The sequence below is a fragment of the Oncorhynchus tshawytscha genome, linkage group LG09 (assembly GCF_018296145.1).
Source record: "Oncorhynchus tshawytscha isolate Ot180627B linkage group LG09, Otsh_v2.0, whole genome shotgun sequence".
Lineage (NCBI taxonomy): Eukaryota > Metazoa > Chordata > Actinopteri > Salmoniformes > Salmonidae > Oncorhynchus > Oncorhynchus tshawytscha.
Genome location: NC_056437.1, coordinates 31,055,243 through 31,081,894, shown reverse-complemented (window position 1 = coordinate 31,081,894; position 26,652 = coordinate 31,055,243). Strand labels below are relative to the sequence as shown.

At 41.7% G+C, this 26,652-nt stretch overlaps 1 protein-coding gene across 3 annotated transcripts; it reads left to right on the top strand.

Annotated features, from left to right (window-relative positions):
• Positions 1 to 26,139, top strand: LOC112257796 (solute carrier organic anion transporter family member 2B1). Of its 3 annotated transcripts, XM_024431641.2 has the most exons (15): positions 1 to 153; positions 3,142 to 3,268; positions 5,722 to 5,859; positions 8,839 to 9,001; positions 9,148 to 9,372; positions 9,886 to 9,984; positions 15,567 to 15,697; positions 17,485 to 17,581; positions 17,846 to 18,010; positions 19,072 to 19,261; positions 19,381 to 19,531; positions 20,051 to 20,220; positions 21,190 to 21,254; positions 23,234 to 23,354; positions 23,573 to 26,139. In XM_024431641.2, the coding sequence occupies exons 2-15, from the start codon at positions 3,182 to 3,184 to the stop codon at positions 23,757 to 23,759; spliced, it is 1,989 nt and encodes a 662-aa protein (XP_024287409.1). In that variant the 5' UTR covers positions 1 to 153; positions 3,142 to 3,181; the 3' UTR covers positions 23,760 to 26,139. The 3 variants fall into 3 exon arrangements, with proteins under 3 accessions (XP_024287409.1, XP_024287411.1, XP_024287410.1); XM_024431643.2 differs by lacking the exon at positions 5,722 to 5,859; XM_024431642.2 differs by lacking the exon at positions 1 to 153 and having other exon boundaries at positions 5,706 to 5,859.
• The last annotated feature ends 513 nt before the right edge of the window (positions 26,140 to 26,652 follow it).

Genomic DNA, 26,652 nt, shown 5'->3' with positions numbered 1-26,652 from the left:
GCCCAGTTCAAGGAATTCCTCAAAGTTGAGCACGCCTTGTTTCATCGAGTGAAAGCTACCTCCTGGGGTTCCAACTAAGATCACTTTCTGTGTGAGTCGACATCTGAGGAGTGGATACAGAACAAACCACTAAACCTCAGCTTCATCTACAGAGTAAGTGACCAACTGTACTGTTCTGTACTACTTCTTTTAACTGTGATCCACTAACTCTACTAGCTGTAATTCAGACACTGTAATCTAATGTACTGTGCCGTGTGTAGAGATTATGTGTGACAGGACAGGTTGCGGTGTGCAGCATACAGTTGTAGTCGGAAGTTTACATACTTCGGTTGGAGTCATTAAAACTTGTTTTTCAACAACTCCACAAATGTCTTGTCAACAAACTATAGTTTTGGCATGTCAGTTAGGACATCTGCTTTGTGCATGACAAGTAATTTTTTCCAGCAATTGTTTACAGACAGATTATTTCACTTATAATTCACTGCATCACAATTCCAGTGGGTCATCAGTTTACATACACTAAGTTGACTGTGCCTTTAAAAAGCTTGGAAAATACCAGAAAATTATGTCATGGCTTTAGAAGCTTCTGATAGGCTAATTGATATCAATTGAGTCAATTGGAGGTGTACCTGTGGATGTACTTCAAGGTCTACCTTCAAACTCAGTGCCTCTTTGCTTGACATCATGGAAAAATCCAAAGAAATAAGCCAAGACCTCAGAAAAAAAATTGTAGACCTCCACAAGTCTGGTTCATCATTGGGAGCAATTTCCAAATGTCTAAAGGTACCACGTTCATCTGTACAAACAATAGTACGCAAGTATAAACACCATGGGATCACGCAGCCGTCATACCGCTCAGGAAGGAGACGCGTTCTGTCTCCTAGAGATGAACGTACTTATGTGCAAAAAGTGCAAATCAATCCCAGAACAACAGCAAAGGACCTTGTGAAGATGCTGGAGGAAACAGGTACAAACGTATCTATATCTACAGAAAAATGAGTTCTATATCGACATAACCTGAATGGCCGCTCAGCAAGGAAGAAGCCACTGCTCCAAAACCGCCATAAAACCGCTATGGTTTGCAACTGCACATGGGGACAAAGATTGGACTTTTTTAAAAGAAATGTCCTCTTGTCTGATGAAACAAAAATAGAACTGTTTGGCCATTGTCACGTTCTGACCTTTATTTCCTTTGTTTTGTATTTATTTAAAATGGCAAAATGGCTTAAGAACAACAAAGTCAAGGTATTGGAGTGGCCATTACAAAGCCCTGACCTCAATCCTATGGAACATTTGTGGGCAGAACTGAAAAGGCGTGTGTGAGCAAGGAGGCCTACAAACCTAACTCAGTTACACCAGCTCTGTCAGGAGGAATGGGCCAACATTCACCCAACTTATTGTGGGAAGCTTGTGGAAGGCTACCCTTAAACGTATGACCCAAGTTAAAACAATTTAAAGGCAATGCTACCAAATACTAATTGAGTGTATGTAAACTTCTGACCCACTGGGAATGTGATGAAAGAAATAAATAAAAGCTGGAATAAATCCTTCTCTCTGCTATTATTCTGACATTTTACATTCTTAAAATAAAGTGATGATCCTAACTGATTTAAGACAGGGAATTTTTACTAGGATTAAATGTCAGGAATTGCGAAAAACTGAGTTTAAATGTATTTGGCTAAGGTTTATGTAAACTTCCGACTTCAACTGTATTTGTTGTTGAAACTGGCCTTTTGGCATTTGTGCATGCGCCTAACAATGAACACCAAGGTGTTAGCACTAAAATCTAAAAGGTATTGCTTTTGTATGTATACATTTGAGGAGTCTGAAATGGAGTTTGATATTTCTATGTCCGCAGTAATGCCAGTCCCACTGGTGTGGTATTTTATGGTGCAGTCTTTGTTTTTGTTGACATTCCACAACTGATTGGTGGTCGTCTCCTGCCCATCTTATCTCTGTTGACTGCAGCCACACCAACTCCCATGTTACACAAACATGCTTGGGGGGACGGACGTGAAAAAACACCACACAAAAACACTACAATGCCTCCACAAAGTATTCATGCCATTTGACTCCACATTTTGTTATGTTACAGCCTCAATTCAAAATGGATTTTTTTCTCTCACCCATCTACACACAATACCCCATAATGACAAAGTGAAAACATGTTTAAAAAAAAAAGTTTTTGCAAATGTATTTAAAATGAAATGGAGAAGTATCTAATTTACATACGTATTCACACTTCAGAGTAAATACTTTGTCGAAGCACCTTTCTCATCATGGGGATTGTGTGTAGGCCAGTGACAAAAATGTTTTTTTTTAAAATACATTTTCAATTCAGGCTGTAACACAACAAAATGTGGAAAGAGTCAAGGGGTGTGAATACTTTCTGAAGACTCTGTATGTTGCAGCATTTTACTGCTTTACTGTAAGAACACACAGTAAGTATATACTGCATGTGGAAATGCTTCTCTAAGGTGTGTTCTAGTGGCCAGTGCCATGCAACCTCTCTTCGGTGTGGTCTTCAGGTCAGATTTATATCTGCTATTTGTGAATTGTTTAGTGTGATCTGGTGCATAATGTGCACAGTAATTCACCAACCTGTTGTAAAACACAGAGGTAAAGTTCATCTTAAAGTCATGATCTCTCCAGCATGTCACCACAACTTGGGATTCTTTATGGGCTGTAATGGAGTAATGCTCACTGACTTTCACATTCACTTTGTAATGAGAAATGGTGGACAACTTGAACCCAGGCATATCCCCCTAAACCTTTCTCCCTACATCTGTCTCTGTTGGTCTCAATTTGTCGATCTGTCTGTCCCAACTCTCTGTCTCTTTCTCTCTCAATCTCTCTCTTTTTCTCTCTCTCTCAACATTATGATGTGAATGAAGATTGTTTCACTTCAAAATGAATATAACTCAGAGCACTGCATCTCAATATGATTTAAATGAATAGCACACCTCCTCTACCTGATTTTAACAATGGCAGTAGATACAGAACACCAGCAGAGATAGAAGTAAGTATAAGTGTTATTGGAGTCCAAATTATAGAGAGACAAAGTGAATATAAAGATTGAAGATATGAAGTAACCAGAGTACAAGGACAAGAACTTGACTGGAAATCTTGTGACATTTATAGATTTTCTACTTCCTGGGTTGGATCACTGAGTCGGACAGGTATGATGGCCAGCGACCTCCAGATGAACTCTGAACAATTGAGGTCGAAGCCTCCCACCAGATGCAGGAGCCCCTTCAACAGCATCAAGGTAGGCTGCGTCACCTCAAAACTACATATAACATTTCCACTTGCAACTAGCGCCAAATTTCAATTGCATACCAGTAGTAGCAAAGGAATAGAAATCTATGAGAGTAGATTTACTTTTTAGAACGCCACGCAACACTGCTGATGAGCAAAATTGCATTTTACCGTCCGGCTGTTGCTGTTGTGTGTACAATTTCCAAAATTATTGGTTCTCGTTTATTACATTTTACTCCCAGTGGTGTACAATACCTCTTAAGGATTCGCCCCTTTTTTTCCCATTTTTGCCTAAAATGACATACCCAAATCTAACTGCCTTTAGCTCAGGACCTAAAGCAAGGATATACATATTCCTGATACCATTTGAAAGGAAAAACTTAGCATTTTGTGGAAATGTGAAATTTATGTAGGAGAATATAACACATTGGATCTGGTAAAAGATAATACAAAGAAAAAAACATATGTATTTTTCCTGCCCAGGCTCAATTTAGAATTTGGCCACTGGATGGCAGCAGTGTATGTGCAAAGTTTTAGACTGATCCAATGAACCATTGCATTCTGTTCAAATGTTGTATCAAGACTGCCCAAATGTGCCTAATTGGTTTATTAAGACATTTTCAAGTTCAGAACTATATGCACTCTCCTTAAACAATAGCATTGTATTATTTCACTGTAATAGCTACTGTAAATTTGACAGTGCAGTTAGATTAACAATAATTTAAACTTTCTACGAATATCAGATATGTCTATGTCCTGTGAAATGTTCTTGTTACTTACAACCTCATGCTAATTGCATTAGCCTACGTTAGCTCAACCGTCCGGCGTGGGACCCACACTTTCCTTTAGAAAGGTTAAGTAAAAATACTTTGAAGTTATACTTAAGTCATTTTTTGGAGTATTTGTACTTTGCTATTCATATTTTTGACTACTTTTACTTTTACTCATTCCTAAAGAAAATAATGTACTTTTTACTCCATACATTTTCCCTGACACCCAACACTACTCATTATATTTCGATTGCTCAGGCAGGACAGCAATATGGTCCCATTGATGCACCAATCACAATAATACATTGTCATCCTTACTGCCTCTGATCTGGCGGACTCACTAAACACAGATATTGCATTTGTAAATTATTGATGTGTGGGAGTGTGCCCCTGTCTGTCTGTAAATTTAAAAAACAAGAAAATTGTGGCGTCTGGTTTGCTGAATATAAGGGATTTGATGTATAGCGTTTCCTTTTTACTTTTACTCAGGTATGACAACTGAGTACCTTTTCTACCACTGTACTTAAGTACATTTTAAACCAGATACTTTTAGACTTTTCCTCAAGTAATATTTTACTGGGTGACTTTCACTTTTACTTGAGTCATTTTCTATTGATACCTTTCTTTACTTTTGCTCAGGTATGAAAATGTAGTATTGTTTACACAATTGTTTACTCCTGTCTCTCAACTCTCACATCATTACTCCCAAGTCTCAGTAAGTGGCAGTGTTCGAGAGCATCAAATCTGTGATGCGTTGTGAGTAAATTGACTGATCTCCAAATAATAATTAGTAGTTATTTATGATTCAAGCTGATTTGTAAATAATCTGCAATGTCGAAAAAGCCCAGTGAGGTCAAAGGGCAAATCTATGTCTACAGACTGCTGTTCAGGAGTCCAGAAGATTTAGACTTGGATTCTGTGATGTTAGGGTCGCAGAGACAGCTAGCGTGCTAACATTAAGAAGTTTAAGCTCCATTAATTGACAGCATATCCTCATGTTGTGGACTGGAGGCAAAAAAATCTAAGGTCCATCGTCAGAGAGGAAAGGGAGCAAATCTTCCTTGTTTTGCAATCTGAAATGTAGTTTATTTCTTAATGTAGTAAAAACGTTGATGTGTGTCCTGTAGTCTACTGTGATTGTCCTCTGTAGCCCCAGGAAGGGTTTTGTTTCCTGGTGTTTTCAGCACATCCTTGTAGTGTTCCCTTGAGTTAGAAACACATACACTTGGCTTCTTGTATGTGTCTTTTAACTACATGAGTCTACTTCCTTGTGAATTCACTTGTAAAACTGTATCTTCAGGAGAGTTAAAAGATAAGAAACTTGGCAAATAAAGAATGACTTTAAAAAGATTAGGGTTAGGCAGTTTGTATTACGTGTAACACATTATGTTCTGGGAGTGAAAATCCTCATAAAGTTACCCATAGGCCTACAGAGTGGCCATTCTAAAGAGAGAAAACCAGACCCTCTATAGCCCTCCAGGTAACTACAGTAGCATTCCGTTTTGTTATATTACATCATTTCTTTACATAAAGGTGTCATACGTGAAACATGACAAGGTTCCACATAAAGTTCTCCTGAATATTTGAATGAGACTTTTGAGCTTTCTGTAGACCATTGATCAGATCTGTTATATTAATTATGAATGATTCCTACGACACGTATCTATAGTCTGTCAGCCTCTCTCTCCACTAGTTCTTCGTGCTATGCCATGGTATGCTCCAGCTGGCCCAACTGTTGGTGTCTGGGTATCTGAAGAGCTCCATCTCCACTATAGAGAGACGCTACGGCTTCTCCAGCCAGAAGTCTGGCATCCTGGCCTCATTCAATGAGGTGAGCGTGCCATGCACCCCACCACTCTACTGAACTGGTTCAGATAACAGGCTGATTTGTTGCAAATTCATCACCAGATGATTCTTTTCAGAAGATGTACTTTTAATTTTCACATGTGAGAGGGTGCACGTGAGTGTGTTAAGGTATGTGTGTGTGTGTGGACCAGAAGTCCCCACAAGAATATTAAATAAAACATTTTTTGACCAACTGGGGACATTTTGTTAGTCCGCACAAGGTCAACTGCTTTTTCTAGGGGGTTTAGGGTTAAGGTTAGAATTAGGGTTAGGGTTAGAATTACGTAAAGGGTTAGGAGCTAAGATTAGTTTTAGATTTAGGATTAGTAGCTAGGGTTAGGGTTAGGGTTAAGAGGATGCCTGGTTATTCTTTAAAAGTGCTTTTTTCACCATCTTAAATAAGAAAGCCCCATTTTTAAAAAAATGAACCAAGAACAGATATAGCCCTTGGTTCACTCCAGACCTGACTGCCCTTGACCAGCACAAAAACATCCTGTGGCGTACTGCATTAGCACCGAATAGCCCCAGTGATATGCAACTTTTCAGGGAAGTTAGGAACCAATAGGCAGTTAGAAAAAGCTAGCCTTTGCTTTTCTAACATAAATGTACACCCTGTAGCACAAATTCCAAAATGTTCTGGGACACTGTAAAGTCCATGGAGAAGAAGAGCACCTCCTCCCAGCTGTCCACTGCACTGAGGCTAGGAAACAATGTCACCATCGAATAAATCCACGATAATTGAGAATATCAATAAGCATTTTTCTAACACTGGCCATGCTTTCCAACTGGCTACCCCTACCCCAGTCAACAGCCCTGCACCCCCCACAGCAACTTGCCCAAGCCTCCCCATTTTTCCTTCACCCAAATCCAGATAGCTGATGTTCTGAAAGAGCTGCAAAATCTGGACACCTACCAATCAGCCAGGCTAGACAATCTGGACCCTCTCTTTCTAAAATTATCTGCCGCAATTGTTGCAACCCCTATTACTAGCCTGCTCAACGTCTCTTTCGTATCGTCTGAAATCCCCAAAGAATGGAAAGCTGCCACGGTTATCCCCCTCTTCAAAGGGGGAGACACTCTAGACCCAAACTGTTACAGACCTATATCTATCCTACCCTGCCTTTCTAAGGTCTTTGAAATCCAAATTAACAAACAGATCACCGACCATTTCGAATCCCAACGCACCTTCTCCTCTATGCAATCTGGTTTCCGAGCTGGTCATGGGTTCACCTCAGCCACGCTCACGGTCCTAAATGATATCATAACCGCCATCGATAAGAGACGATACTGTGCAGCTGTATTCATCGACCTGGCCAAGGCTTTCGACTCTGTCAATCACCACATTCTTATCGACAGACTCAAATGCCTTGGTTTCTCAAATGACTGCATCGCCTGGTTCACCAACTATTTCTCAGACAGAGTTCAGTGTGTCAAATCGGAGGGCCTGTTGTCTGGACCTCTGGCAGTCTCTATGGGGGTGCCAAAGGGTTCAATTCTCGGGCCGACTCTTTTCTCTGTATACATCAATGATGTCTCTCTCACTGCTGGTGATTTTCTGATCCACCTCTATGCAGACGACACCATTCTGTATACTTCTGGCCCTTCTTTGGACACTGTGTTAACTAACCTCCAGACGAACTTCAATGCCATACAACTCTCCTTCCATGGCCTCCAACTGCTCTTAAATTTAAGTAAAACTAAATGCATGCTCTTCAACCGATCGCTGCCCACGCGTCCAGCATCACTACTCTGGACGGTTCTGACTTAGAATATGTGGACAACTACAAATACCTAGGTGTCTGGTTAGACTGTAAACTCTCCTTCCAGACTCACATTAAGCATGTCCAATCCAAAATTAAATCTAGAATCATCTTCCAATTTTGCAAAAAAGCATCCTTCACTCATGCTGCCAAACATGCCCTCGTAAAACTGACTATCCTACCGATCCTTGACTTCGGCGATGCCATTTACAAAATAGCCTCCAACACTCTACTCAGCAAATTGGATGCAGTCTATCACAGTGCCATCCGTTTTGTCACCAAAGCCCCATATACTACCCACAACTGCAACCTGTATGCTCTCGTTGGCTGGCCCTCGCTTCATATTTGTCACCAAACCCACTGGCCCCAGGTCATCTATAAGTCTTTGCTAGGTAAAGCCCCACCTTATCTCAGCTCACTGGTCACCATAGCAGCACCCACCCGTAGCACGCTCTCCAGCAGGTATATTTCACTGGTCATCCCCAAAGCCAATTCCTCATTTGGCCTCCTTTCCTCCCAGTTCTCTGCTGCCAATGACTGGAACGAATTGCAAAAATCCCTGAAGCTGGAGACTCATATTTCCCTCTCTAACTTTAAGCACCAGCAGTCAGAGCAGCTCACAGATCACTGCACCTGTACATAGCCCATCTGTAAATAGCCCAACCAACTACCTCATCCCCATACTGTTATTTTTTATTTTTTGCTCCTTTGCAGCCCAGTATCTCTGCTTGCACATTCATCTTCTGCACATCACTCCAGTGTTTAATTGCTACATTGAAATTATTTCGCCACTATGGCCTATTTATTGCCCTACCTCCTTTATCTTACCTCATTTGCACACACTGTATATTGAATTTTCTATTGTGTTATTGACTGTATGTTTGTTTATTCCATGTGTAAGTCTGTGTTGTTGTTTGTGTCGCATCGCTTTGCTTAATCTTGGCCAGGTCAGAGTTGTAAATGAGAACTTGTTCACAACTGGCCTACCTGGTTAAATAAATAAAGGTGAAATAATAAAAATGTAAAAAGGTTAGGTTTTTTGGGTTAAGGGTTAAGATTAAGGTTAGGGTAAGAGTACGGTTTAGTGTTAGGTTTAGGGTTAGGGGTTAGGGAAAATAGGATTTTAAATGGGCCTGAATTTTTTGTCCCCTCAAGGCAAGGTTAGCCGTACAAGACTGTGTGTGTGTGTGTGTGTGTGTGTGTAGGTGGGGAACACGGTCCTGATAGTGTTTGTGAGTTTCTTTGGTAGCCGTGTTCACCGGCCACGGTTCATCGGTGGAGGGGCACTGGTGGCCAGTCTGGCTGCTTTGATGATGGCCCTGCCTCATTTCATCAGTGGCCCCTATGAGTACACAGTCCACATCAGCCGTAAGTCACACACACAAATGCAGACACGTACACACATTCAAATACACGCACACACACACAAACACACATTTGTTTGAATCTCAAAACAAAAATACTTGTTATCACCTAACTTCTAACTCCTTCCTACCTCTACCTTTGTTCCATAGAATCCAAGGATGACAACTCTGGTCTCTGCCAATTAGAGAGCTCCTTCCAAACACCCTTGTCCAATCACAGTTGCACACAGCAGGAGAGTCATGCTCAGCAGGGCGTATTCCCGCTCCTGCTCCTAGGACAGCTACTCCTGGGAATCGGCGGCGTTCCCATCCAACCCTTCGGGATCTCCTACATTGATGACTATGCCAGCAAGAGAAACTCTCCCTTTTACCTCGGTATGATCACTGGGAATGACTGGAATACACAGAAAATTCTTGGAATACTGGGAATACACATTCTGATGCAGGTCTTTTGGGCCAAAACGTCAGTTTTTTAAAACTACAAATCAATAGATTATTGTTGTTTTTTAAGAGGGAGCGTTCCACCATACTTCTGCAACATTTCTGCAACTTTTGCCTGCACTCTATAACCTCCAATACTGGGAATGCTTGCAGGGATGTTAGATGGAGTGCTAGATGAGACATTTCACACATAACCCTGGTGCAGAAGGTGAAAAAAATAGCAATGAAGCAAAAGTGAATGTATTGTATCCACTCATTGTTTGCAGCTCTCAAGGCTGTGTCATGTTTAGTCTAAAAACCATGAGCAGACTTTCATTTTCTTTTCATCAACTACAAAAAGTATGATCTGGGGAGAAGCAAATCATGAGCAATCACACTTTATTTTCTGTTTAACTGTATTGACCCCACAACAGGAGTGTTATGTCTGACTGTGGTTCCCCTCTGCAGGTATTCTCCTGGCTGTCACGTCTATCGGTCCTGCATTTGGTTTCATGATGGGCTCCTTCATGCTGAATTTTTATGTCGACATCGACAAGATGTCCAAAGGTTAGCACACTTGCTCGCTCACGTACGCACGCACACACGCACACACACACACACACACACAAACACACACACACACTCACACACACACAGACACACACGCACACACACACACACACAGTCCCATGCACTCCTCAGATGTTCACAGCATGTCAGAAGTGTTTAATCTGGAGTTGATATGGGGAAGGAACATCCAGGGGTCATGTTTTCTCTTATCACACTACTGACAATGAGTTTCACCAAAATTTAACGAGGATTGAGGGTTGGTGATGAACCAGGATGTGGACATAAACATAGGGTTCGGTTTGAACTGGGAGATTTGAACTGGGATGTGGACATAAAACTAGGGTTACACAAAACCCAAACCGGCTGTGCGCGTGCGCCATCGTGCATCAATTTATTTTGTCCCCCCACACCAAACCTGCTAGCTATTTTGTCCTATTTAGCTAGCTTGCTGTTGCTAGCTAATTTGTCCTGGGATATAATCATTAGGTTGTTATTTTACCTGAAATGCACAAGGTCCTCTACTTCGACAATTCATCCACACATAAAATGGTCAACCGAATAATTTCTAGTCATCTCTCCTCCTTCCAGGCTTTTTCATCTTTGAACTTATATCGTGATTGGCATCTAAACTTTCATAGTATTACCACAACAACCAGCAACACAGTTCGTCTTTCAATCACCCACGTTGGTATTACCAATGCTTCTAAAAACCAATGAGGAGATGGGAGAGGCAGGACATGCAGTGCGATCTGCATCAGAAATAGAAAGGACTTCTATTTTAGCCCTTGGCAACGCAGATGCTCGTTGATGCGTGCGAGCAGTGTGGGTGCAATAATTGAATAACATAGATTTCTACATTTATTTTGCAGCGCGCTCGCACGCTACGCTAGCGGTGTAGTCAGAGTATTAGGGTTGAGCCGGGATGTGGACATAAAGCTAGGGTTAGTGTTGAACAGGGATGTGGACATAAAGCTAGGGTTAGGTTTGAACCAGGATGTGGACATAAAGCTAGGGTTAGTGTTGAACCAGGATGTGGACATAAAGCTAGGGTTAGTGTTGAACCAGGAAGTGGACATAAAGCTAGGGTTAGTGTTGAACAGGGATGTGGACATAAAGCTAGGGTTAGGTTTGAACCAGGATGTGGACATAAATCTAGGGTTAGGTTTGAACCAGGATGTGGACATAAATCTAGGGTTAGTGTTGAACCAGGAAGTGGACATAAAGCTAGGGTTAGTGTTGAACAGGGATGTGGACATAAAGCTAGGGTTAGTGTTGAACCGGGATGTGGACATAAAGCTAGGGTTAGTGTTGAACCGGGATGTGGACATAAAGCTAGGGTTAGTGTTGAACCGGGATGTGGACTTAAAGCTAGGGTTAGTGTTGAACCGGGATGTGGACATAAAGCTAGGGTTAGGTTTGAACCAGGATGTGGACATAAAGCTAGGGTTAGTGTTGAACCGGGATGTGGACATAAAGCTAGGGTTAGTGTTGAACCGGGATGTGGACATAAAGCTAGGGTTAGTGTTGAACCAGGAAGTGGACATAAAGCTAGGGTTAGTGTTGAACCAGGAAGTGGACATAAAGCTAGGATTAGTGTTGAACTGGGATGTGGACATAAAGCTAGGGTTAGTGTTGAACCAGGAAGTGGACATAAAGCTAGGGTTAGTGCTGAACCGGGATGTGGACATAAAGCTAGGGTTAGTGTTGAACCGGGATGTGGACATAAAGCTAGGGTTAGTGTTGAACCGGGATGTGGACATAAAGCTAGGGTTAGTGTTGAACCGGGAAGTGGACATAAAGCTAGGGTTAGTGTTGAACCGGGATGTGGACATAAAGGATGTGGACTAAAGGGTTAGTGTTGAATAAAGCCGGGATGTGGACATAAAGCTAGGGTTAGTGTTGAACCAGGATGTGGACATAAAGCTAGGGTTAGTGTTGAACCGGGATGTGGACATAAAGCTAGGGTTAGTGTTGAACCGGGATGTGGACATAAAGCTAGGGTTAGTGTTGAACCGGGATGTGGACATAAAGCTAGGGTTAGTGTTGAACCGGGATGTGGACATAAAGCTAGGGTTAGTGTTGAACCGGGATGTGGACATAAAGCTAGGGTTAGTGTTGAACCGGGATGTGGACATAAAGCTAGGGTTAGTGTTGAATCGGGATGTGGACATAAAGCTAGGGTTAGTGTTTAACCGGGATGTGGACATAAAGCTAGGGTTAGGTTTGAACTGGGATGTGGACATAAAGTTAGGGTTAGTGTTGAACCGGGATGTGGACATAAAGCTAGGGTTACTGTTGAACTGGGATGTGGACATAAAGCTAGAGTTAGTGTTGAACCAGGAAGTGGACATAAAGCTAGGGTTAGTGTTGAACCAGGATGTGGACATAAAGCTAGGGTTAGTGTTGAACCGGGATGTGGACATAAAGCTAGGGTTAGTGTTGAACCGGGATGTGGACATAAAGCTAGGTTTAGTGTTGAACCGGGATGTGGACCTGGTTAGTGTTGATGTGGACATAAAGCTAGAGTTAGTGTTGAACCGGGATGTGGACATAAAGCTAGGGTTAGTGTTGAACCGGGATGTGGACATAAAGCTAGGGTTAGTGTTGAACCGGGATGTGGACATAAAGCTAGGGTTAGTGTTGAACCGGGATGTGGACATAAAGCTAGGGTTAGTGTTGAACTGGGATGTGGACATAAAGCTAGGGTTAGTGTTGAACCAGGATGTGGACATAAAGCTAGGGTTAGTGTTGAACAGGGATGTGGACATAAAGCTAGGGTTAGTGTTGAACCGGGATGTGGACATAAAGCTAGGGTTAGGTTTGAACCAGGATGTGGACATAAAGCTAGGGTTAGTGTTGAACCAGGAAGTGGACATAAAGCTAGGGTTAGTGTTGAACCAGGAAGTGGACATAAAGCTAGGGTTAGTGTTGAACCAGGAAGTGGACATAAAGCTAGGGTTAGCGTTGAACCGGGATGTGGACATAAAGCTAGTGTTAGGGTTGGAATGCAATATAGGGTGGGTTTTGTAGGGTCACGTTAGGGTGTTTTCTTTACATGCCTGAGTTTGAAGCAGTGAATAAAATCAGGTGTTAAGGAAGACTAGCTGGAAAAATGTTAATGATAGCGACGACCTTATCTTCACTCCACTGCTGTGATTTCTAACAAGCAAATATTCAACCTCCTTCTGTGTGAACCAAAGCCACCACTACAGACATGTTCTCACCCTGCAATGCTTCAGATACCTCTAAAACTGGATTTACAACAATCATGGGCCAGTGTCCTGTATTTGCAGTCTGCTCTCATTGATCTCAGCTTTCCAGTTTAATGCATCTCATTTATCAAGGTGTGCGAGCATTGTCTATGATTTGATAAATGTTCAAAACTGTTCAAAGGACTGCTGAAGTCAATTTAGGTAATACTAGATTATTCCCCATTGTTTAGAGGTGTGTGTGTGTGTGTGTGTCTGGGTGTGTGTGCGTGTGTTTGTGTGTGCTTGTGCTCGTGTGTGTGTGTTTCCTCAAGCCTGAACTAGCACCTTCTGCAAGGCACAGACAGTGCAGCTTAATGGAACATGACTTCATTCTTGCAAGAGCAAATATTTAGATAGAACTAATATGGAAGTTAAATACAGTGCCTTCGGAAAGTATTCAGACCCCTTGACTTTTTCCACATTTTGTTACGTTACAACCTCATTCTAAAATGGATGTAAAAAAATAAATCCTCATCAATCTACACACAATAGCCCATAACGATAAAGCGAAAAACGTTTTTTAGACAATTTTGCAAATGTATTAAATACAAAAACAGAAAAACCTTATTTACACAAGTATTCAGACCCTTTGCTTTGAGACTCGAAATTGAGCTCCGGTGCATCCTGTTTACATTGATCATCCTTGAGATGTTTCTACAACTTGATTGGAGTCCACCTTTGGTAAATTAAACTGATTGGACAAGATTTGGAAAGGCACACACCTTTCTATATAAGGTCCCACAGTTGACATGAGGTTGAAGGAATTGTCCGTAGAGCTCAGAGACAGGACTATGTTGAAAAACAGATCTGGGGAAGGGTACCAAAAAATGTATGAAGCATTGAAGGTCGCCAAGAACATAGTGGCCTCCATCATTCTTAAATAAAATAAGTTTGGAACCAGCAAGACTCTTCCTAGAGCTGGCAACCCGGCCAAACTGAGCAATCAGGGGAGAAGGGCCTTGGTCAGGGAGATGACCAAGAACCCGATGGTCAGGCTGACAGAGCTCTAGAGTTCCTTTGTGGAGATGGGACCTTCCAGAAGGCCTTTATGGTAGAGTGGCCAGACTGATGCCACTCCTCAGTAAAAGGCACATGACAGCCCGCTTGTAGTTTGCCAAAAGGCACCTAAAGACTCACAGACCATGAGAAACAAGGTTATTTGGTCTGATGAAGCCAAGATTGAACTCTTTGGCCTGAATGCCAAGCGTCACGTCTGGAGGAAACCTGGCACCATCCCTATGGTGAAGCATGTTGGTGGTAGTATCATGCTGTGGGGATGTTTTTCAGCGGCAGGGACTGGGAGACTAGTCAGGATCGAGGCAAAGATGAAAACAGAAAAGTACAGAGAGATCCTTGATGAAAACCTGCTCCAAAGCACTCAGAACCTCTGACTGGTATGAAGGTTCACCTTCCAACAGGACAACGACCCTAAGCACACAGCCAAGACAACGCAGGAGTGGATTTGGGACAAGTCTCGGAATGTCCTTGAGTGGCCCAGCCAGAGGCCAGACTTGAACCCAATCGAACATCTCTGGAGAGACTTGAAAATAGCTCTGCAGCGACGCTCCTCAGAAGAATGGAAGAAACTCCCTAAATACAGGTGTGCCAAGCTTGTAGTGTCATACCCAGGAAGACTTGTTTTTTTAAAATAAATTAGTTTTTGCGTTGTCATTATGGGCTATTGTGTGTAGATTGACGGAAAAAAAACAACATAACCCATTTTAGAATAAGGCTGTAATGCAACAAAATGTGGAAAAAAACAAGGGATCTGAATACTTTCCTAATGCACTGCATATAATGAATAATTTAACTTATTTACTTCTGTAAAACAGTGCATGATATGAGATTCATTTCTATGAGAGAAATCTGCTTTACTCCCTTTTTGGAGTAAAATAGGTTCTTAACTGGAATTTGGGTTCCTACAGTCAGTGTGACCTCATTCAACAGAACATTTAACCTCCGGCAAACTGATAGCAGTTTCCAGGAAGAAATCACTCTCTTTCACTGGGAGAAGCTCCACATTCTTTCAATGACTGAAAGTGAAAGACTGTGATTTCTTCCTGGAAACTGCTATCAGTTTGACGGAGATTCAATGTTCTGTTGCATGATACCAAGGGAAAAAACAACTTTCTCTTAACACTGTCTAAAATTGCTGAAAACATTTTAACATGTTGAAACCAGGAACTGTGCTCAGGGTACACTTCTATACATGCAGTGCATTTGATTCAATTTATTATTTGATTTAATAGTTTCATCAAATATTTTTATTTTATTATTGATAATGTACTTTGCCACTAGTACAATAACATGTCTCTCTCCTGTCTGCAGATGAGATAGGTCTGGAGAGAGGGGACCCTCGCTGGGTGGGAGCCTGGTGGTTGGGCTTTGTCGTGGCAGCCTCCTTCCTCTTTCTCACCTCCCTGCCCTACCTCTTCTTCCCCCAACAGATGCCAAAAGAGGTGATTGTGTACCAGCTGTGTCACAGTCATGGCATGTATTTATGATTTATTGACTCTAATGAAAGTTGCACAATCTTCTCTCATAGAAAATATGTGGTTCAGAGCAGGTGAGAGTGATGTGGTTTGACCTTGTTGAATAAGGTCTTGGCTCATATCCATCATTCTGAAATCATTTTTAAATCAGATTTTGGTTCATGTTTCTCTAATCAGGCATCTAGCACAAAGAAGAATACTCGTGCCAGGTCTTGCTCAAAAGTGAAAGAGTCTGGATATCACATTAACATGCCAGAGCATAACTTGGCGTACACACACACACACACACGCACGCACGCACACACACACACACACACACACACACACACACACACACACACACACACACACACACACACACACACACACACACACACACACACACACACACACACACACACACACACACACACACACACACACACACAAAAACAAACACAGACACACAGTCTCTCTCTCTCTCTCTGTCTCTTGAATGCTGGAGCTTTAAAAGCTCTAAAGCTTGGTGTGTAACTTGAGTGCACTGCATTGCAGCATACTTAGAATATGTGGACAACTCCAAATACCTAGGTGTCTGGTTAGACTGTATACTCTCCTTCCAGACTCACATTAAGCATCTCCAATCCAAAATTAAATCTAGAATCGGCTTCCTATTTCGCAAACAAAGTATCCTTCACTCATGCTGCCAAACATACCCTCGTAAAACTGACTATCCTACCGATCCTTGACTTCAGGGATGTCATTTACAAAATAGCCTCCAACACTCTACTCAGCAAATTGTATGCAGTCTATCACAGTGCCATCCGTTTTGTCACCAAAGCCCCATATACTACCCACCACTGCGACCTGTATGCTCTCGTTGGCTGTCCCTCGCTTCATATTCGTCGCCAAACACACTGGCTCCAGGTCATCTATAAGTATTTGCTAGGTAAAGCCCCGCCTTATCTCAGCTCACTGGTCACCATAGCAGCACCTACCCGTAGCACGGTCTCCAGCAGATATATTTCACTGGTCACCCCCAAAGCCAATTCCTCCTTCGGCCGCCTTTCCTTCCAGTTCTCTGCTGCCAATGACTGGAACGAACTGCAAAAATCACTGAAGCTGGAGACTCATATCTCCCCCACTAGCTTTAAGCACCAGCTGTCAGAACAGCTCACAGGTCACTGCACCTGTACATAGCCCACCTGTAAATAGCCCATCCAACTACCCCATCCCCATACTGTTATTTATTTTTGCTCTTTTGCATCCCAGTATCTCTACTTACACACTCATCTTCTGCGCATCTATCACTCCAGTGTTTAATTGCTCAATTGAAATTATTTCGCCACTATGGCATATTTATTGCCTTACCTCCGTTATCCTACCTCATTTGCACACACTGTATATAGACTTTTTCTATTGTATTATTGACTGTATGTTTGTTAATTCCATGTGTAACTTTGTGTTGTTGTTTGTGTTGCACTGCTTGATTTATCTTGGCCAGGTCGCAGTTGTAAATGAAAACATGTTCTGAACTAGCCTACCTGGTTAAATAAAGGTGAAATAAAATAAAAAATACACTTTACATTTGATCATTTCGCAAACAGACAAACTATCTCTTTGCCACATCGTGTGACCCAGGTCTCTGCAAAGGCTATTAGAGAGAGTTAATGCAATACAGGCAGGATTACATGTTTATTGTACCGTATTCACACTCAAATCTGTTTTAACACGAGTAAAGAGCATAATTGTGGATCTTCCTCTCCCCTGGTTAGGAAGCTGCAGGCAATGCCAAAGAACCCAGAGCCGAGGAGGAAAAGAAACCTCTGCCAGACCCCGTCCAGGAGCTCACCCTCAAACAGTTCCTCAAAAGTTAGACTCTTATAAGACCACATCCGTCTGTTTCCTTTCCATTTCCCTTCATTGTGTCTGTGGGTAACTACATGGTGTTGAGGGTGACGGTCACTGTCATGATACTGATAGTATATGAAAAGTAGTTGTGGTGGTCTCTCTCTTCCTCTATTGTTGCTTCTCATCCCTTGTTAAATATGATCTGAAGCAGATAGCAGCGGCTTCGCTCACCTCTTCCTTCTCCCCCTCATCTCCCTCTCTTTCCCCTCCCCTTCTCTCTCCCAGGTTTCCCCCGTATCGCCCTGAGGACCCTGCAGAACCCCATCTACCTGTTGGTGGTGCTGGCACAGGTCCACCTGGCAGCTATGATAGCCGGCCTTGCCACCTTCATGGCCAAGTTCATAGAGCGCCAGTTCACCCAGACCGCCTCCTTCTCCAACATGATGATCGGTGAGAGACACCATTCGTTATCTCTGTGGAACATCCTGGTTTAGATTACGGTTCATTTAAATAGAAATAGGACCAAATGGAAATTCAACCAATGGACCAAATGAAAATTCCACTCCATGGTGAGTGATTTCTTCAGTCAAATCTGCACACCTCCAGTATTTGACATATACACAGTATTAGCTGAGGATAATTATGCTTCGACTCTCCAATGGAAAGCACAGGGCACATGGAAAACTACCACATAAACACTTTTAATCCCCTAAAGTCAATGTCCTCGCCCCGTGGAAATCTTTATTTATTTATTTAACTAGGCAAGTCAGTTAAGAGCAAATTCTTATTTTCAATGACGGCCTAGGAACAGTGGGTTAACTGCCTGTTCAGGGGCAGAACGACAGATTTGTACCTTGTCAGCTCGGGGGTTTGAACTTGCAACCTTCCGGTTACAACACTCCAACCACTAGGCTACTCTGCCGCCCCAAATCTAATTAGCATAGTAGATCAGTAAATCTGCATAAAAATCTGTCAGATTAATAATCAACTGGAGGTAATCATTCACAGATGCTGTCCAGACGATAAAGACTCCATTGTATGTGCAGAGCACAGCCAATCAAACCCCTCCCACCCATGTTTATAGCCTTGGAATACAATGTGTTCTCTTTGAAGAACAGGTTCAAATCTGGATAGGATTTACTTGCCCTTAACCCCAGTGTTGTAGCCAGTTCTTTGGCGGGGTGCAGAATCTCCAGTGTTAGCAACTGAAGCTGCCAATATATCAACATTTTCCATGACAACCAAATAAGGCTGACCATTTTTAGGAGGGGGTTAACAGAGCTAGGCAGAGGGGAACCACCCTGCCTAAGTAATGGGAAACATTGGTTGTGTTCCAGATTGTCTTTCTCAAAGTCGGGATGCGCACATCTCACAGTCTTTAATGTCTCCGGAACCATATTAACATAGCTGTCTTCTGAGATGTGCAGGGCGACTGCAATTAACATGATCTGGAACGTGCCTACTGCTTTATTCTGAGTGACCCTTACTCTTTGATCTTTGTGTGCCTGTAGGTGGGGTGAACATCCCTCTGGCGGTGCTGGGCATTGTGCTGGGCGGGGCTCTGATGAGGAGGCTGAAAATCTCTACTCGAGGCTCCGCCCTCATGTGCACGTCAGCCATCTTGATGTGTATACTCACCGCACTGCCTCTCCTCCTCCTCGGCTGCTCCACACAGAGGGTCACTGGCGTCTACCCCACCAAGTAGGTTGCCGTCTCAAAAGGTTACCCTCACCTCTCCACCCTCCTTAAAACAACACTTAAGCCATATGTTGCCATATTGTACCAGGCACCATTTTTCTTACATCTTCTTCTGTTCTCAGACAGAACAGGTCTTTGGAGTGTAGCTCTGGGTGCTCCTGTCCAATTGAGGCCTTTAACCCTGTGTGTGGCTCAGACGGGGTGGAGTTCAGATCGCCCTGTCATGCAGGCTGCTTGACCAAAGTACTGGATGACAACACCAGCAAAATCCTGGTAAACCACTACACCTGCCTATCCATTAATGGGCCAAATCTTAACTTCTCCTGGCCAACCATTCCCATTCAATGAATCTTCCATGTATTATATTTGCTTAAACAAGAAAGCAGAGAGAAAATGAAATCATATAAGATGCAGATTGACTGAAGAAACCCTAGATGATGGGTTTCAAGGTAGTAGACGTGTCAGACAGACTCTAAAGGGGCCTCACTTCTGCTTTACTGTCACAATCCGATGCCTACTGCACGGAAAACAGAGTTTAAAGACAGACTCAGCATTCTTGAACCAACACACACACACACATGCACGCACACACGCCACCATCACACAAAGCCTGGGAGAAGAATATTAGTTTTGCTTGAAGCCAGATATACTGTTTCTTGATAATGTTTTTTCAACGTCTTTGTGAGATTCTCATTCATACCTACTAATGCCAACAGTTACTGCCAGATGCAATGGTGTGAGTCTGATTGGCCAGTGGTTAACGTCATGTGACTCTCTCTGTCTCTCTGACAGAAATACACCGACTGTGGCTGCATAGGGGTCAGCGGATCCTATGGTTATGCATTGCCAGGGACATGCGGTAGTGACTGTAAACACCTCCTCCTGCCCTTCATGGTTCTCTCTGCTCTCACCTGCTTCATTGCATCATTCTCACAGACCCCATCCTACATGATGATACTGAGGTAGAACAGACACACACACCATTCACACACAGGCCTAACATGATACTAACATACACACACCAATGAAAGAGAGAGAGGGAGAGAGAGAGAGAGAGAGAGGGAGGGAGAGAGGGAGGGAGAGAGGGAGAGCATCTGCAAATCAAAGTCACGTACACAGATTTGCAGATATTATTGCAGGTGCAGCAAAATGTTTGTTTCATGCTCCAATGCCTAGAAAACAATACGCACATAATCCAAAAGGGAAAAGAAATTAAGAAATATCAGAACGAGCTTTGTCAGAGTTCAGGAAGATAAATATATATAATGGTGTGTATAGACAGAATGGACAGTATATGAGTAGAAATTGTGTGTACAGCAGTAGTTACATAGGTTGAGCCATGACTAAAATACAGTATATACATATAAAGACTGTAAAACAGTGTGTAAACATTATTAAAGTGACCAATGTTCAATGATTATATGTAGGGAAAAAAGCAAGTCTCTAAGGTGCATGCAACAACAAAGATTTCAAGATAAAGTGGATGTTTTTTTTTTTGTGTGTGTGTGTGTGTGTGTGTGTGTGTGTGTGTGTGTGTGTGTGTGTGTGTGTGTGTGTGTGTGTGTGTGTGTGTGTGTGTGTGTGTGTGTGTGTGTGTGTGTGAGAGAGAGAGAGAGAGAGAGAGAGAGAGAGAGAGAGAGAGAGAGAGAGAGAGAGAGAGAGAGAGAGAGAGAGAGAGAGAGAGAGAGAGAGAGAGAGAGAGAGAGAGAGAGAGAGAGAGAGAGAGAGAGATAAGTCTGACATGGTTTACTGCATCCGTTCAGCTGTTGTGATTCACTCTGATTTAAACGCAGTTCCATCCAGCTGGCCAGTAGCTTCTTCACACCAGCTCTGATTCTGTTACTGATGTTACCCATCACCCATCCTTTCACTCTCCGTCCCATCTACCCTCTCCATCAATTTTTCCTTCTCTCTCCCACTCTCCTCTGCAGGACAGTGAGACCAGAGGATAAGTCTTTTGCTGTGGGGGTTCAGTACATGCTCTTCAGAGTGCTGGGTGAGTTACAGTGTTACAGCCTGAATTTAAAATGGATTCAATTTAGATTTTGTGTCACTGGCCTACACACAATACCACATAATGTCAAAGTAGAATTATGATTTTAGAAATTGTTACACGTGAATAAAAATGAAAAGCTGAAAATGTCTTGAATCAATAAGTATTCAACCCATTTGTTATGGCAAGTCTAAATAAGTTCAGGAGTAACAAGTCACATAATGCTTAACAAGAAGTCATAAAATAAGTTGCATGGGCTCACACTGTGTGAATTAATAGTGTACCCCACATATACAATTATCTGTAAGGTTCCTCAGCTGAGAAGTGAATTTCAAACACCGATACAATCGCAAAGACCAGGGATGTTTTCCATTGCCTCGCAAAGAAGGGCACCTATTGGTATCAGTAAAAAAAAAAAAAAAAAAGCAGACACTGAATATCCCTTTGAGCATGGTGATGTTATTAATTACACTTTGGATGGTGTATCAATACACCAAGTCACAACAAAGATATAGTTGCCGGAGAGGAAGGAAACCGTTCAGGGATTTCACCATGAGGCCAATGTTGACATTAAACAGTTAGAGTTTAATGGCTGTGACAGGAAACAACTGAGGATGGATCAACATTATATTTACTTCACAATACTAACCTAAATTACAGAGTGAAAAGAAGTAAGCCTGTACAGTATTAAAAAAAACATTCCCAAACATGCATCCTATTTGCAATAAGGCACTAAAGTAAAATGGACAAAAATGAACTTCATGTCCTGAATACAAGGCGTTATGTTTTGGACAAATCCAACACAATACATCACTGGTTCAGCCTGCTTTCCAACAGGCACTGTGAGACAAATTCACCTTTCAGCAGGACAACAACCTAAAACACAAGGCCAAATACAGTAAACACTGCACTGGAGTTGCTTACCAAGACAGCATTGAATAAGTGGCCTAGTTACAGTTTTGTCTTTACAATCTATGGCAAGACTTGAAAATGGCAATAATAGCAATAATCAAATACCAACTTGACAATGCTTGAAGAATTAAGACATTTATAATGTGCAAATATTGTACAATCCAAGTGTGCAAAGCTCTTAGACTTACCCAGAAAGACTCTCAGCTGTAATCACTGCCAAATGTGATTCTGATGTGTACGTATTGACTCAGGGGTATGAATACTTATGTACTCAAAACATTTTAGTGTTTATTTTCCTACTTTAAAAAAATATATTATTATTATTATTTATTTTTTTGCAAATGTTCATATTTTTCTTCTACTTCGACATTACAGAGTATTTTGTGTAGATATATTACAATTAAATCCATTTTAATCCCACCTTTTAAAACAACAAAATGTGGAAAAGTCAAGGGGTGTGAATACTATCTGAAGACACTGTATATCAGCATTACACAGACAGCCACACTCACCTCTTTGCCTTGGATTCCAAGAAATGTAGATAAATGACCTAAAGGGATTGACTTTTCTGCTCGAGCAGACATCCATAATTTTAACAGCAAATGTCTGGGAAACTGCCTTTTAAATATTTAACCCTGAATTTTACTCTGTTCGTCCTATTAGGTGACATTAAAGGTACAGTAGAGTCAGCAATATGACGTAGATGCACAAAGCAAACAGCATAGTGGGTCAATTTCCACAACATCTAAGAGCATTGGAGCGAGATACCAAACTTCTCTGCTGTTTTGGTCCCGTGGCTACCACGTTGTAAAGCATGAAGCATCTCACTCATCGCAATATCTGCGTTGCTGCTCATGCAATGTGATTTAGCTGACTCTACCTTTAAGCAGGACCATGTGCCCAATGGAAATAAGACTCTACGGGGATAATTAATATAAAAACACTGCCACTCAAGAAGAATCCCCTCACAGGCACTCATCTAAATCTATGTTTACACAGTGTGTGCATGCATGTCTGTGTGCGTGCGTGCATGGATGTGTGTTTATAATTCTGTGTATGTGTGTCTCCAGCGTTCCTGCCAGCCCCAGTTCTGTATGGCACTGCCATAGACACCACCTGTATCATCTGGGGGAAGAAGTGTGGGAGGAACACGTCCTGTCACTACTACAACATGGACCTCTTCAGACAGAGGCAAGAGCCAACAGATATGTCAGCCATGTCAACCATACTAGAAAGTATTTGAGATGCGCTTGATTTAGCATAGAGTTGTTACGGACCATTTTACCAGGCAAACTAAATCAAACACAGTTCAAGTATTTAAAAGTATTTCCAATACTGTATTTCTTAGATCCAGGCCTGTTATAGAGTATACAGTATGTCTGATATTCCCCCCTCTCTTCTGTGTGCAGGTTCCTGGGTCTGCAGGCATTCTTTGTCACCGGAGCGTTTGTCTGCTTCCTGCTCTCCCTCCTGGTCCTGAGACATAGGGCAGGAAAACAAGGCAAACAGGCAGGACAGGGATACACTATGATTGACAGAGAGCTGAGTCCAGACAAGAACACCGCCTCCAAAGAATTGCAGAATATGGCAGCATGAGAGAGGCCTGATAGAGAAGGAGAAAATTAAAAAAGAAAGAACTGAATTGCGAACTGCGTAGAAAGTCTATTTCTATCCCCCAGAGGGTCACGATGAAGACTACCGAAATGAGAGCTGCTTCGAAAGTGTTGGGGAAGCTACTCTGAAAATATAGGTTACCAAGCTAGAAATGACTTCACACTGGAAGAAGTTAAACTACACTAAAGCTACCCTCTAACAAAAATATATAGTTTTATTAAACTAAAGTTACTTTGAAAAAGGATTTCACTACATCCAAACTACTTAGTGAAAATGTATAAAAATAAAAATGACATCTGAAATGTCATAGACTACCAGTTGCAATAACACATCACTTTTGGGGTATCAACAGAATGTGTCATTTACCTATTAAACACATATAGGCAAGTGAGAATTAAGTAATGTGTGGCTCAATTGGCAGAGCATGGTGCTTGAAATGCCAGGGATGGGGGTCTGATTCCCATGGTGGACCAGTACAAAAATGAATCAATTTTGAATAAGCGCGTTTGCTAAATGAAAAAAAATAATTAGGCAGGTGTGATGTAGAAAAAACAAAATTACTGACTACATCACCCATTTTATTTTTGCAAAAAAGTAGGGTGTAGTTCCAGTAGTTAACTACACCCCTACATGGCAAAAAGTTATTAGGTGTGCAACTCTAGATTTCTTACATACTCATATTATTATTATTTGATTTCTTAGGCCGCTCGAGCTTAAACGATTTAACACAAAACCAACTTCCAAATGCCCAGACTGCCCCAACTGGGGTTGCTTGAGAAAAATATTTTTGATAACATTTATACCTTTTGAACCATATCAATATTTAAATGAGCTCCCAATGCATTTCAATGGAAAATGCATCTCTATTAAGCTATTAACTCCAAACCAACATTGAAATGTTCAGACTGACCCAACTTAGATTTCCTGTCAAAGGATTTCCTTAAACTATGTATACTTTAACTATAAATGTGCAAAAATGAACATGAGTTTAAATGAGAACCATAGGAATACAGGGGTATCTTATCAAAATAAACCAGTTCCGTGGCCAGTTAAGCGAAGCTACAAGACCAACTTTAAAACATTCTGGCTATACCCACTTCAAATTCTTTAAAATCTTTAACTATAACTACATGAATGTGTCCCACATTTGCATAGATTAACTCACCAGCAGTAACTCTTAGACCATTCAAACTAGAGACACCAAACCAACTTTCACATGTTCAGACTATCATAACTTCCAATTCTTAAAACGCGTATTCACTAGAACTATTCAAATTTGCATAAAATACCTCACCAACAGTAACTCTTGAACCATTCAAGCTAGAAACACCAAACCAACTGTCACATGTTCAGGCTATCCTATACCTTTCTAGTTACCTACTAAAAATACTACCATATTTTAATTTAGTTCAGGTAACACCAAGCTACTGCAAAATGTATTTCAATTACTGCTTGAACTACATAGTTCCCTTCTCCCAAAACTGGGCATAGAGAAGGTACACCATTACTGCGCCCAAACTGACTGTAATGATGTGTACAGCAAGTGCTGTATCTGAGCCATGGCACGTTTACTATAGCATGTCATTCTCTGGGACCAGTCTGAGTGGTTCCCTATCCACTGAAACAGGGTCAGATCTTTTTCTATACATCTTATAGTTAAGGTTAGGACTTGGGGAGGATAAGCTGCTATAAGCTGATCCTAGACCTCTAGAGGGTAATCTCTACCTATAGTGAGTATTACAGGAGACACCTGATCTATGAACTGAAGATCAGCGTTATCAGACCAAAGAGAGCATTAGATAACCAAACTTACCAAACTAATGGTATTCAGATGTTGGTTGTTTTTATACCATTTTTATATACCATATATTTTTCTACAGATTTTTTACAAACTTTTTGTCCTTTGTAAACAACGTATACTTGAACGTATACTTTCAAAGAAAATTATCATTATAGATTGAGGAGGCGCCTTACATATATACAACTCCAATAATATATCATGCTTATGATCTTATCCTGTGAAGAAAAAAATGTAAATATTTTCACTACATTATATTAAGTGGAATTTTTATTTGATGGACAATTCCACACAAGGCATCTGTTTCTCCATTGCTCTTGTCATGTAATGAGTTATGGTAGGCAAGCATTGTGAGTTCAAAGGCCCTTTCCAAACAGGGAAGAAATCATGCATGTAATGAACTAATGTGAACCCGTGTGACATGGAAGAGGGGCATTGCTCTCCAAGGGGAGCGAGAGGAGGGAGGTGGAGATGGGGCGGGGATGTTGTGAAACCTGAGCCAAGCATTTATAACTGCCATCCTGAGTGATGATACACAAGGTTAATAAACTCAATAAGACATAATCAACAGACATGTTCAGTCCTCATCCTTTCACTGCAGAAAAGGTTGTGTCAAGGAGAAAAGGTTGGAGAAAAGGTTGTGTCAAGGAGTCCTGGCAGGAGTAATTTGTCAGAATTCTCCTCTTTAGTCTATGTACACAGACTAATCTTTACCTCATTCACATCTCCCCTTATTTTATTCCATTGTGAAACTGCATCCCATGTCTGCACACTGCTTCCTCTGTCTGTGTGTTCGTGCGTGTGCGACTTCCTCTTACAGACAATCTGACCCATAGTGCTATGAAAACATGAAGTTGTGAAATGCTGAATGGTTTAAAGCCAAAGGTTAACCATGTTTACTGACAGTGATATGAATTACTATGAATTACTCTCCTCCTGTTCTCTCTCTGCCTCCTCAGCGCTGTCCTTTTGATAAAGGGCTCCCTCTAGTGGCCACAATGGGGGCCTGAGAGGGGTGGCATGGAGAGAGAGAGTGAGTCATGATTCACACCTTCAAACTTAACTCTGGATCTCGAA

Excerpts from the sequence above, each read along its gene's own strand:
- LOC112257796 (XM_024431641.2), top strand. The coding sequence starts at position 3,182 with ATGATGGCCAGCGACCTCCAGATGAACTCTGAACAATTGAGGTCGAAG. Across the intron at positions 5,860-8,838 it reads TCCTGGCCTCATTCAATGAG|GTGGGGAACACGGTCCTGAT; the intron begins GTGAGCGTGCCA and ends GTGTGTGTGTAG. Across the intron at positions 17,582-17,845 it reads CCTCAAACAGTTCCTCAAAA|GTTTCCCCCGTATCGCCCTG; the intron begins GTTAGACTCTTA and ends TCTCTCTCCCAG.